The 13851-nt window shown below is 40.7% G+C and overlaps 1 protein-coding gene across 1 annotated transcript; it reads right to left on the bottom strand.

The window, feature by feature from the left end:
* Positions 1 to 1670: 1670 nt before the first annotated feature.
* Positions 1671 to 12976, bottom strand: ptdss1b (phosphatidylserine synthase 1b). The gene is made up of 13 exons (XM_046325629.1): positions 12737 to 12976; positions 11636 to 11727; positions 11312 to 11356; positions 11020 to 11144; positions 7274 to 7432; positions 6833 to 6984; positions 6257 to 6398; positions 5831 to 5943; positions 5537 to 5602; positions 4852 to 4951; positions 4545 to 4613; positions 4353 to 4419; positions 1671 to 2651 (listed from the first exon to the last, which is right to left on the bottom strand). Exons 1-13 carry the CDS (start codon positions 12913 to 12915, stop codon positions 2560 to 2562), a joined length of 1401 nt encoding a protein of 466 aa, XP_046181585.1. The 5' UTR covers positions 12916 to 12976; the 3' UTR covers positions 1671 to 2559.
* Positions 12977 to 13851: the final 875 nt, after the last annotated feature.

Consider the following 13851-nt stretch of genomic DNA (forward strand, 5'->3'; position numbering starts at 1 on the left):
ACAAGGGTATTCATTTTGTATGTAATTTGTTAGACAACACAGGGGAGTTTCTGCAGTTTGATGAGTTTATTGGTCAATTTCAGGTTAATATTACTCAGAGAGAATTTATTAAGGTTTGCAAAGCAATTCCACTTCATATACTTGGACTTATTCAGAACACTTTGTTATATTGTCAGGTTGTTCCCACTTTTCCAAGTTTACAAGTGAATGACTTGAACCTTTTGGATAAAAAAAATCAACAATAAGTGGATATGATTGTCAGTTTAGTCATTTTTGGTGATTATAATTCAATATATTGCTATGGAATTGGCCAACCCATGCTATGGTCAAAAGAGACCACCTTTTACCTTAATTGTCCAGTTATCCCAAAAGTTAAAGGAACATATTTTTAAATATTTTCTTCCATCTAGCCTGTTAAGGGGTTATTGTACAAAAGGTTCAAATTTGACAAAGTGCCTTGTGTTTTTTGTTCCTCTGATTCTGAATCTATAGAGCATTTATTTGTTTCATGCCACCATTCCAGTAAACTATGGTAGTGTATAAAATCTCCAAAATTACCTGTTTACCCTTGAGGATGTTAAATGGCATTATGCTTATCCTTGTAATGCCGATCATAACTATTTTATTAACATTATTGTCTTGGCCAAATAATTATATTCATAAATGTAAACAGGGGTAGGAAAATTCCTTATTATTATTTTTTCTTTCATTGAACTATTACAATTTTATAAAGTTGGAAAAATTAGAGGTCATGTCTCAATGTCTGTTAATGTCTCATTGCTTTGTCACATCTAAATGATGTACACACCTGGTGTTTTATTATTTTATTTATTCATTGTATTCACAGGAATGTCCCTGTATTGATGTGTAATATACATTTTTTACATAAATATCAAACATATCGGACATTGCACTGAGTGACAAGTGAAATGAACAGGCTTAATGTCACGTTGCCTAAATTTCCCAGTGAAAAATAAATAAATACCAGTTGAGTAAATTACTTAAGTAAAAATACTTTACAGTACTACTTAAGTTGGTTTTTGGGGGGAATCTGTACTTTACTATTTATATTTTTGACACATTTTACTTCACTGCATTCTTAAAGAAAATGTACTTTTCATTCCATACATTTTCCCTGACACTTTAAAGTATTTGTTACATTTTGAATGCCAAGCAGGACAGGAAAATGGTTTAATTCAAGAGAGCATCCCTGGTCGTCCTTGTGTGCCCCTGGCTAGCTGTTCATGTATAAAAATAAATAATATGGTCCGGTTTGCTTAATATACAGAATTACTTTTGATACTTAATTATATTGAAAACCAAATAGTATTTTACTGAGTGACTTTCACTTGAGTCATTTTCTATTAAGGTATCTTTACTTTTACTAAAGTATGACAATTGGGTACTTTTTCCACCATTGATGAATACAAAACAGTTGCACTAGAATAAAACCATCAAAACATGTGTATGCATGCACTATTTTGTCATAGTGTAATTTGTTCAATCCACAAAGCATGGGAAATTGTGGGAATATCTTTTTTTCAAACACTCCAGTAATAAATCCACTGACAACAATGAGATTACATTTTATTTGGTAAGAATGATTCTCTGCTGCCACCTACTGGTAGAAATTGTTTGTACACAAAAGAAAAACAATTCTTTGTCCTGTTTTAAATATTTATTAGAAAGCTATATTCATATAAATTATCTTGCAACAGTATGCAGTTCACATAATTCTTGCAAAACAAATGCACTCTTAATGCTTGTATAAAAACAATGGTTAATCATATTACCTTTCACACACTCACTTAGACAAAGTGAGTCGTCATGACATAATCAACATTTTAAACATTTAAGGTCTGGAATGATCTTAAAAACAGATCTGTCCAAACAGGGTTGAGACCAGTTCCATTTCAATACTAGTCAGTTGTAAAATGTATTTAAATTATCTTTCAAATTCTAATAGAAAAATGTGAACTCTGACTTTTAATATATATATAGCTTGAACTGAATGAGTTAAAATAATTAGCAATAATAAACTCTGAATACGGAAAAGGGAAACCAAGCATCTAAAACATTCGGGCTTTAGCTTCACATAATTTAGATTTTCATTGTAAGTTAAATAAAATCCATCCTGTAATATTTATGGTCATCATTTGAACAAAAGAGGGGGAAGAGTGTGAAGAGTAAAAATGCATTCAGTACACCTTGGTGTTCAGTCAATTCTGTGAAGATTGTAAACTCAACAGTTGGTGCCTCCTCATCAAGTGGTAAATTCAACTTTTGTTGATCTCACAAACACAGTGAAGTGGGGGGGGTTGCTCTGGGTAAGAGCGTCTGCTAAATTACTCATGTAAATGTAGTAAAGCTCTCTGCTCATACTTTTCCATTCAGTTTATGCTTCATTTATCTCATCAATGTTCTTTAACCACCTTTCAACTAATGTAATATCCCCACCTCTTGAACCTCCTTACCCAAATTCTCTTCCTTCCATCTCCCCACAGAGTTGTTGGGTGCAGTAGGGATGTACCGTAGTCCCTTCATTGGCTCTCATTGCTTTTAATCTTCGTGTCCATTGACAGCTTTGGTTCTCGCAGAGCCTCGCCCTGGTTTAGATGGGCTGGCTGAGTTATTCCGAGAGTCTCTCTCACCTACAAGAGGATACATATAGGAAATATGCTCCTTGACAAACACCAGCAAATATATACAGTTGATGTCGGAAGTTTACATACACCTTAGCCAAATATATTTCAACTCAGTTTTGCACAATTCCTAACATTTAATCCTAGTAAAAATTCCCTGTCTTAGGTCAGTTAGGATCACCACTTTATTTTAAGAATGTGAAATGTCAGAATAATAGAAGAGAGTAATTTATTTCAGCTAATATTTATTTCATTACATTCCCAGTGGGTCAGAAGTTTACATACACTCAATTAGTATTTGGTAGCATTGCCTTTAAATAGTTTAACATGAGTCAAACGTTTTGGGTAGCCTTCCACAATAATTTGAGTGAATTTTGGCCCATTTCTCCTGGCAGAGCTGGTGTAACCGAGTCAGGTTTGTAGGCCTCCTTGCTCACACACGCTTTTTCAGTTCTGCCCACAAATGTTCTATAGGATTGAGGTAAAGGCTTTGTGATGGCCACTCCAATACCTTGGCTTAAGGACAACAAAGTAAGTTTGCCACAACTTTGGAAGTATGCTTGGGGTCATTGTCCATTTGGAAGACCCATTTGCAACCAAGCTTTAACTGATGTCTTGAGATGTTGCTTCAATATATCCACATAATGTTCCATCCTCATGATGCCAGCTATTTTGTGAAGTGCACCAGTCCCTTCTGCAGCAAAGCACCCCCACAACATGATGCTGCCACCCCCGTGTTTCACGGTTGGGATGGTGTTCTGCTGCTTGCAAGCTTCTCCCTTTTTCCTCCAAACATAACGATGGTCATTATGGCCAAACTGTTCTATTTTTGTTTCATCAGAACAGAGGACATTACTCCAAAAAGTATGATCTTTGTCCTCATGTGCAGTTGCCAACCGTAGTCTGTCTTTTTTTATGGCAGTTTTGGAGCAGTGGCTTCTTCCTTGCTGAGCGGCCTTTCAGGTTATGTCGATATAGGACTCATTTTTACTGTGGATATAGATACTTTTGTACCTGTTTCCTCCAGCATCTTCACAAGGTCTTTTGCTGTTGTTCTGGGATTGATTCACACTTTTTGCACCAAAGTACGTTCATCTCTAAGCGACAGAATGCGTCTCCTTCCTGTGCGGTATGACGGCTGCGTGGTCCCATGGTGTTTATACTTGAGTATTATTGTTTGTACAGATGAACGTGGTACCTTCAGGCATTTGGAAATTGCTCCCAAGGATGAACCAGACTTGTGGAGGTCTACAACTTTTTTTCTGAGGTCTTGGTTGATTTCTTTTGATTTTCCCATGATGTCAAGCAAAGAGGCACTGAGTTTGAAGGTAGGCCTTGAAATACATCCACAGGTACACTTCCAATTGACTCAAACGATGTCAATTAGCCTATCAGATGCCATGACATAATTTTCTGGAATTTTCCAAGCTGTTTAAAAGCACAGTCAACTTACTGCATGTTAACTTCTGACCCACTAGAATTGTGATACAGTGAATTATAAGTGAAATAATCTGTCTGTAAACAATTGTTGGAAAAATTACTTGTGTCATGCACAAAGTAGATGTCCTAACCGACTTGCCAAAACTATAGTTTGTTAACAAGAAATTTGTGGAGTTGTTGAAAAATGAGTTTTAATGACTCTAAGTATATGTAAACTTCCGTATATCTGCTATATAAAAAGACCTCATTCAACTTAAGTCGAACGCTTACCTGTAATGTCATCAGGGCTGTAATCACATGACTCTATTAGGTTGCCATCATCACTCTCAGAGACACTCTAGAAAAGATGGTTCTTGATAGTCAGTTAGAGGCAAAAATAACAATTAGAAAGACAAAACTACACTAGACAAAGGCAGACATAGCCTTTCTGTACAATAGACTGGAAACTGGCTGCAGACTTACCTTTAACTCAGGCTCATACTTCTGCTCATACCGCACCATCCCATACAGACAGAGAAGTGTGATGAAAGCCTACAGAGAGAGAGAGAGATGTAGAGAGCACTGACAACAATGGGAGCACTTACAGTACCACCCACATAGAGGTCACATGCATACCAATGGAATTACACAGTCTAAATAACATGTCACTGTTATGGACACTTGAGGTATGGTAATTGAAGCAGGGAGAATTGCTTTGGAGGGTATCACATGCGCACACATACACACACAGCACGAGAGCGAGATAGAGACACACACACACAGCCCTTACCACACACAGAAGCCACTGGAACACAGACCGAGCTTGTGTTTTAGAGAACACGTCCTGTCCAAACTTGACACACGCCAGGGCCTCCAGGAAGGCTATGGCCCTGTGGGTTAGATAGAGACCGTTAACGTGCCTCCAGGAAGGCTATGGCCCTGTGGGTTAGATAGAGACCGTTATTAACGGACACTGACCACCAACAAACATTCACCTCTAACAATAATTACATTTTACAACAGGGATACTATTAGAAAATATATATTTGTTTTTATTAAACAATTGCCCCATTTTTTGTTAATCACACTACACACAAAAAAATAAAATCACAGAAAACAAATACATTTCCTCCTTAATTCTAGTCACCAGACTGCAGAGGGTACTTAGACTTTCGCTGAGCTTATAATATTGAAGGGGTGAAGCCAGGGGCATATAAGGCCCTCATTGTTTTGGATTTATAGTGAGAGAGCAAGAGAAAGTAAGTCTGGTCCCCATGGTTACCAAAGCCTAGTCGGGGAAATCACCAGCTTGGGACAGCGATGAGGTCAGCATCAATATTTTGAACAAAATTGGACGTGACCCAATTTGCCATCCACAGCATTTCTGAGACGTTTGTCAATGACGTGGTCCCAAGATTAGAGTGGAGTTCAGCAACAGCAGGAAATGGCCACTAGAGGATACAGGAAAGACTCACCCAAACATCCAGCATTGTGTTCCCACTCGTTTGCACTGTGTGTCTGTCAGATATGCATAATACTGTCTGAGAGAACAAGACAAACATTCAATACAGTTTATCTACAGCCATCAAAACAACGACTGTCATCAAGATAAATGATTTCTGTCAAACATTCTGTTTAAAACTTCTTCCAACTCAATTCCATCTATACGAAAAGAGACAGAGGCTGCACGTGTCAAACTGTCATAATTCCCTTCTGCCTCTAGAATGTAGAGTACACGTGTGGAGTGGCGTGGTGGAAAAGGTCCCTACCGTACAGTAGGGGCTGTGATGATTCCAAGAAGGAGAATCCTGCACCAGCTGAGAGCGTGAGATGCCTGGAACACGAAGATGTGCTTCAGGAAGAACGTGTTCAACTCAGTCAGCTGTTTAAAGGAAAGGAAGTAAAGACAGACAGGAAGTAAAGTCGTAGCATAGCAACGTGTATATTAAAACATCCCTGTACACACAGCTTAGATATCATACAATCTACCCCATAACCTTCAGGTATGTAGTAGGATCATAGAAAACACTACTAATTTTAGTAAATAGTTTAACTCCATTTGTTTCCCAAAAGAGTTCAATCACAAATTACTTTCAAGTCAATATACACAGAGTAACTACATAAAACTGGATTCTGAATTCTAACCCTGGCACTAAATACTATGTATCATTTCCAGGTCAGAGGGTAGGGCTCACCTGCCAGAGAATCATAAAGACGTAGATCCCTGCCACCCTCTGGAAGGAGGACTTGGGGTCTAACCATCGTACGTAGGTCCAGCTTGCTGGGGTGAACTGGAGCACAACCCGCTTCAGCTTCCCTGTGGTCGTGTGGATGTCTCTGAAGAAACAGCATAGATACAGATATACAGAGAGGCATACACTTACACACTGGGAAGTAACACCGATGGGTGTTGACAGACAGTTAGGCACACAAGGTTAAACACAGAGATACTGTACAGGCATTAAGAGACATACATTGATGAGAAAGCACACATGCACTAAATCAGAGCAGGCAGCAATTCCATATAATAAATGTATTTTAATTGGGACTGGTGAACTGTATTGTGTCATCTGGGCTCCCGAGTGGCGCAGTGGTCTAAGGCAGGAGGCATCACTACAGTCCCTGGTTCAAATCCAGGCTGTATCACATCCGGCCGTGATTGGGAGTCCCACAGGGCGGCGCACAATAAATAAGAATTTGTTCTTAACTTAAATTAAAATCTGTCATGACACTACAGGAGAAGGGAGGACACCAGTAGGAGGAGAACTTACTTGATGCTGGCCCATTGGTAGGTCCGCATCTCCAGGAAGCGACACACAGTCATGCCCAACCAGATGCCCCCTCCATTACACAGGAGGATGTCCAGGATCAACTGGTCCCACCAGCACTCAGCAAAGTTAGGCAGCAGGTGCATGAAGAACAGCTGAGGGAGGGAGAGACAGACAGAGACAAAGGTGAATGGGGAGTTACAAACTGACTCAAAATGTGCCAATGCAACAGAATATTTAAAATCAATCAGATCCCAAAATGGGATCTGTTGATGGAAATCGAGCAGCACTTCACAAAGACACGTGTCCCAAACAGCACTCTATTCCCTTTATAGTGCACTGCTTTTGACCAAGGCTGTTGCTCTGCACAAAATAAGTGCACTGTACAGGGAATAGGGTGCCATTTGGGAAGCAGACACAGACTTCCTTGCACCTTTTATTTACCTCAGTGAGCTCCCAGGTGATGCTGATGGTCCAGCAGAGGGCGTAGCTGCGGATGAGCATTGCCTTCATGGCCCAGCCCCCGAAATGCCCAAACGCAAAGATGTCAAAGTGGCTCAGGATCCGCTCCCAGGTGATCACGTGACAGTTCACTGCATATTCCTGCAGGGGGAGAAAGGCCAGGTAAGACACAGACACGGAAGAGCCAGGTAAGACACAGAAGAGCAGGGTAAGACACGGACGAGCCAGGTAAGACACGGAAGAGCCAGGTAAGACACGGAAGAGCCAGGTAAGACACGGAAGAGCCAGGTAAGACACGGAAGAGCCAGGTAAGACACGGAAGAGCCAGGTAAGACACGGACACAGAAGAGCAGGGTAAGACACGGACGAGCCAGGTAAGACACGGAAGAGCCAGGTAAGACACGGAAGAGCCAGGTAAGACACGGACACAGAAGAGGCAGATGAGAAACGTAACAAGACAGTGGTGGCTCAGCAGAATGGTGAGTCATGATGATGCTCGCCTTAGATGTCCAGGCTTTGCTCACGCATTGTTGAATCAAAGAGATTTGTAAGGAAGGCCTTTGCGAGACTATGATGGTGCAAATTCATGCTGGAGGGAATAGCAGGTGTATTACAGGCTCCTGACCAATTGCGCTATTATGTGTATTTTTTTGCGTAGATCATAACTTTTTTTGCATATAATGCTTCTGCCATTGTTTCCCATGACCGAAAAGAGCTTCTGGACATCAGAACAGCCATTACTAACCTTGATTTGGACGAGGATTTCTACTTCAATGAGTCGGAGGCGAAAGAGATATTGATTATTGCGGACACTCGAAGAAGATGGCGCCATAGAGGCCGGCCTGCGGGATCCCGGACGAGACAATGCCGGAGAGCGGATAAATCACCTCTACCCTTCGTTCTATTGGTGAACGTGCAATCACTGGAGAATAAACTCAGTATGAGACTATCCTATCAACGTGATCTGAAGAACTGTAATATCCTGTTTCTCAGTCGTGGCTGAACAAGGAAATGGTATATATAAATAAATGTTTTTCAATACATCGGTAGGACAGAATGATGGCGTTGAGGAAGCTCAGAGGAGGGGGTGTGTCTCTTTGTTAACAACAGCTGGTGTGCAATATCTAATATTAAGGAAGTCTAGAGGTTCTACTGGTCTGAGTCAGAATACCTCATGATGAGCTGTAGACCACACTATTTACCGAGAGTGTTTTCATCTATATATTTCGTAGCTGTCTATTTACCAACACAAACCAATGCTGGCACTAAAATCGTACTCAACGAGCCGTATATGTCCATAACCAAACAAGAGAATGCTCACCCATAGGCGGCGCTCCTAGTGGCCGGTGGCTTTAATGCATGAAAACTGAAATCCGTTTTACCTAATTTCTATCAGCATGTCATCTATGTAACTAGAGGGAAAAATCAAATTAAAAAATAAAACTCTAGATCACCTTTACCACACACACACACACACACACCTCTCCCTCCATTTGGCAAATTTGACCGTAACTCTATCCTCCTGATTCCTGCTTACAAGCAAAAACTCAAATATGAAGTACCAGTTACGAGCTCAATACAAAAGTGGTCCGATGAAGCGGATGTTAATCTACAGGACTGTTTCGCTAGCAGAGAGTGGAATATTTTCCCGGTTTCATCTGGTAACATTGAGCAGTTTACCACATCAGCCACCGGCTTCATCAATAAGTGCATGGATGACGTCGTCCCCACAGTGACCATACGTATATATCTCAGACAGAAGCCAAGGATTACAGGCAACAAAAGCACTGAGCTAAAGGCTATGGCTGCTGATTGCAAGGAGAGGGACACAAATTCGGACACTTATAAGAAATCCCGCTACGCCCTCCGACGAATCATCAAACAGGCAAAGCGTAAATAAAGGACCAAGATCAAATCCTACTACACCGGCTCAAACTGTCATCGGATGTGGCAGGGCTTGCAATCACAGATTACAAAGGGAAATCCAGCCACGAGCTGTCCAGTGATGGAAGCCTACCAGATGAGCTAAATATCTTCTGTGCTCGCTTCGAGGCAAGCAACACTTAACCATGTATGAGAGCCCCAGCTGATCCAGACGATTGAGTGGTCACACTCTCCGTAGCCCTTATTTAAGTATGCAAGTTGACTGAGAACACATTCTCATTTACATCAACAACCTGGAGAATAGTTGCAGGGGAGATGAATGAGCCAATTGGAAGCTGGGGATGATGAATGAGGCAATTGGAAGCTGGGGATGATGAATGAGCCAATTGGAAGCTGGAGATGATGAATGAGGCAATTGGAAGCTGGGGATGATTAGGTAGGCATGATGGTATGAGGGCCAGATTGAAAATGTAGCCAGGACACTGGGGTTAACACCCCTACTCTTACAATAAGTGCCTTGGGATCTTTAGTGACCACAGAGAGTCAGGACACCCATTTAACGTCCAATCCGAAAGACAGCAATCTACACAGGGCAATGACCCCAATCACTGCCCCGGGGAATTTGGGATTTATTTATTTTTAGACCAGAGGAAAGAGTGCCTCCTACTGGCACTCCAACACCACCTCTAGCAGCATCTGGTCTCCCATCCAGGACCAACCCTACTTCAGAGGCAAGCCAGTAGTAGGATGCTTGGTATGCTGCTGGTTAACATTCACAGACAAATTACCAGGACGCATACTCAGAGCATGAGCTGACAAGCTGGCAAGTGTCTTCCATGACATTTTCAACCTCTCCATGAACTAGTCTGTATTCCTATGTTTCAAGCAGACCACCATAGTCCTTGTGCTCAAGAAAGCCAAGGTAACCTGTCTAAAGGACTATCGCCCGATAACACGCTCATTTGTAGACATAAAATTCTTTAAAAAGGTTGGTCATGGCTCATATCAACAGGCATCCAAGTATTTTACTGGGTTTCTTTCACTTAAGTCATTTTCTATGAAGGTATCTTTACTTTTACTCAAGTATGACAATTGTGTACTTTTCCCACCACTGGTTAAATAGTTAACCAAATAGCTCCCCGGACTATCTGCATTCACCCATTTTGCACTAACTCAACTCATCACATACGCTGCTGCTGCTGCTACAGTTTATTATGTATCCTGTTGCCTAGTCACTTTCCCCCTAACTATATCTACCTCAATTACCTCGTACCCCTGCACATGGACTCTGTACTGGTACCCCGTGTATGTAGCCAAGTTATCCTTAATCATTGTGAATTTATTCCTCGTTATAATTTTTCTATTATTTCTCCCTGCATTGTTGGGAACAACTTCACTGATAGTCAAAACCAATCGTTTATGAATCATTTGACAAATTAAATGTTATTTGAAGTGTATCAGCGATTTAATTTTCTTTATCTCACAGCTTTTGAATAATGAGATAAGTTATCAATATTTAACAATAACAGTTTTAATAATAACATTTTGTGAAATTGCATGAGCAGAGCAGGCTGATGCCAATTGTTTAACCCAACGCTGACTAAAGGCTAAATGGTAGCTCTGTCCTCAACGTCTTATGGTTCACCCTCTTACAGAAAGCTGGTATTACCTGCACAAATGTAATTGGATGACATTAACACATAGGGTGGAGGAGAGCGTAGAGTGGAGTAGAGAAACCAAACTATGATCACTTAATCAGCATCTAGGGCAACTTCACCCTACTCCCAAATATGGTGTCGGGCATGAGGTAGACACTGTAGCATACCGAGATCATAATGACTCACCATGACATCAGTCTCACGGGTAGCGTAGCGTAGATTGGGGTCCACCCAGTACATGAGCCTCTTCACCTGGGCCCAGTTCAGGAAGATGAGGAAGACCAGGAACAGGAAGTACAGAACACTCAGACCTGACAACAACAGGAAGGAACCAATCAGAGCAGAGTTCCATGGACATGGTTCCAATTTGTAAGTCGCTCTGGATAAGAGCGTCTGCTAAATGACTTAAATGTAATGTAAATGTAGAGGTGCTCCACTGACACTGTGACTTGTTGTACTCTGCAGTAGGACAACTCACCAAATACCATGCGCCAAATTGCAGGATGTGGTCTTGTGAATGGACCTGAAGTGGATAAATAACGCATTTACACATGTTTCTACCATTATCAGAGTGGATCGACCAAAACCCTCATATACTGCAGTTCAAAATTTTACGTAGCATACCCACTAGCAGTAGGTGCATCATTCACTCGCACAGTCAAAACCAGAAAGACCTGAATGTCTATTATGTGACCATTGATCTACAACATTCCTCCCACCCATCAACATTCAGACACACCCTTTCCACCAGGTGCTGGGCTGGGTTATTGACAAGTACAAGGCAGTGACATTGAGTAACTACCATTGGGGAAGGCCAGGACACTGATGACGAGGAAGAAGGAGACAACCAACAGGAAACCCACTCGAAGGTTGTTGTCAACATCTGCGTCATCCCTGGAAAAGAGAGCAGGGTTTGATGTCAAAAAGCATTGGCTGAGATTTGCAATTTGTTCATTATTTTCAGAGGATAAAGTGAGGTTTACTATGATAAAGTAAATGTGACATTCAAATGTGACATTTAATAAAGTTTCTGTTCGATTATTGCATTTTCAGCATTGTATATATTATTACAATAAATAACATTAAAGGCCCAGTGCAATTAAAAACGTGATTTTCCTGTGTTTTATATATATTTCCACATTGAGGTTGGAATGATTCTGTGAAATTCTGAAAATGAAGATAATTTTAATGTGAAAGCGGTTTGAAGAGAGCTGCTGAAGTTTCAGCCTGTTTTGGTGGGATGGAGTTTTGGGCTGCCTGGGTGACAACACCAGGCCGTAAATCATTTCATAGACCAATACGAAAGAGAGTTCCAAACCTCTGCCAATAACCTCTCAGACAGTCGTAGAAACATTATTGCTTGAGAAATTGCTACCCACCAATGATGTTGAACTAAAAAAACTGCTGCATTGGACCTTTAAAGATGTAATCAGCAGTTGAAACAATAACAATGCGTTTTCCACAGCCCCGTTTCAGTAAAAAGCTGAGAGATGGGGCTGGAGAAATTAAACCACTCTCAAATTCATCAACAGAGCTATGGATGCAAGGATGGACCATCCATGATATCAAAAGTATACTTTAACCCATGTTTTGAGTCAATATAGTATTTGTTTACATTTACTTTGTTTACAAACATTGGAGTAAAACAAGCTTATCTTTTGGGTTCTGACAGTTGAACTAAGCATTTATAACTTATATTCTTCATGAATCAATGGGTACATATAATTAATTTATAAGTCCAAAAATGGATGTAGCAACTGCACATTGCCCCTTTAAATGTCTAATCATCTGTAGTTTAATTATACAATTTAGGTTTACACTTGGGTTAGATAGCTACGCCAAGTTAGCACAACCACTAGGCCTACCGGCAAGTCAAATGAGCTGTCAACGAATATTGGGTTACCTGGAAAAGACGAAGTACATCAAGCTAGCCACAGTGAACGTCAAAAGCGTGAGAGTGTGAGGCTTGTAGAAAAAGTTAATGCTGATGCCCTCCACTTGTTGCTCGTTAATCATCCGAAAGTGTAACATGTCATTCACATCATCCGTGCTTAATTTATGGGATCCCAAAGCAGGCGCCATGGTTGAGTGATAAGGAGTTTCTTCCACAAAATTCCCTGTGTCAGCAGTTCTCGACGTGACAGGTTGATCTGCCTGTAAATAAATTGATGAGGACTGGGGATGGGCGGAGAGAAGACTGAACAAACCTGAAAACGGCCAATCAACTCAACAAACTATAGGGCTGTAGTAGGAATGCACATTCCAATACCAACACTCCCAATTAATTCCACTGCAATCTTCCTTTAGAAATAGTTTATATTTTAATATTTATAACACCAGAAATTCACAATGAAAGGACAAGGGAGTTTTCTTTATTGGTCCTTCATATATTGTTTTAGGCTGAACTAGCTAATTCCCCTGCTGTATGCGTATTTTGGTACATCCCTTGGAGAGGACGCTTCCACAATACTTCCGTGAGAGCACACACGTGAGTAGATTGACATTGGCGATATCTATTGTTGTTTTTACGTCTGCTCAGCGGGCATATTCATGTTTTGACCCATTTTCTGTTATTTATTGCATGGTTTTATCCATTTTGTACTTGCAAAAACGACTATTTCTGTCTGCCCGTATGATTACTCTATGCAAGCCAGCTAGCGTTAGCTACCTAGCTAGCCATTAGCTCAATTAAACATGCCCCTCAATCATTGTTTTATCTATTTCTTCTCTAAACAACATTCTCCACCAGTCAAGCTCAAGTAATACATATAGTGGCTGAACAACGTGTGACTTGCGTGATATTCTATTCCAGTTAGCTGCATATATTTAATGTACATTTACATTTACATTTAAGTCATTTAGCAGACGCTCTTATCCAGAGCGACTTACAAATTGGTGCATTCACCTTACAGACACCCTTCTCATGTCACAATGTACTCTGTTTCTATAACAGATCTCCATCGCTTCAACCTGTATCCAACTGTGTCAGAGATGTACCTCATTACTGTCAACGACTGT

The sequence above is a fragment of the Oncorhynchus gorbuscha genome, linkage group LG24 (assembly GCF_021184085.1).
Source record: "Oncorhynchus gorbuscha isolate QuinsamMale2020 ecotype Even-year linkage group LG24, OgorEven_v1.0, whole genome shotgun sequence".
Classification (NCBI taxonomy): Eukaryota; Metazoa; Chordata; class Actinopteri; order Salmoniformes; family Salmonidae; genus Oncorhynchus; species Oncorhynchus gorbuscha.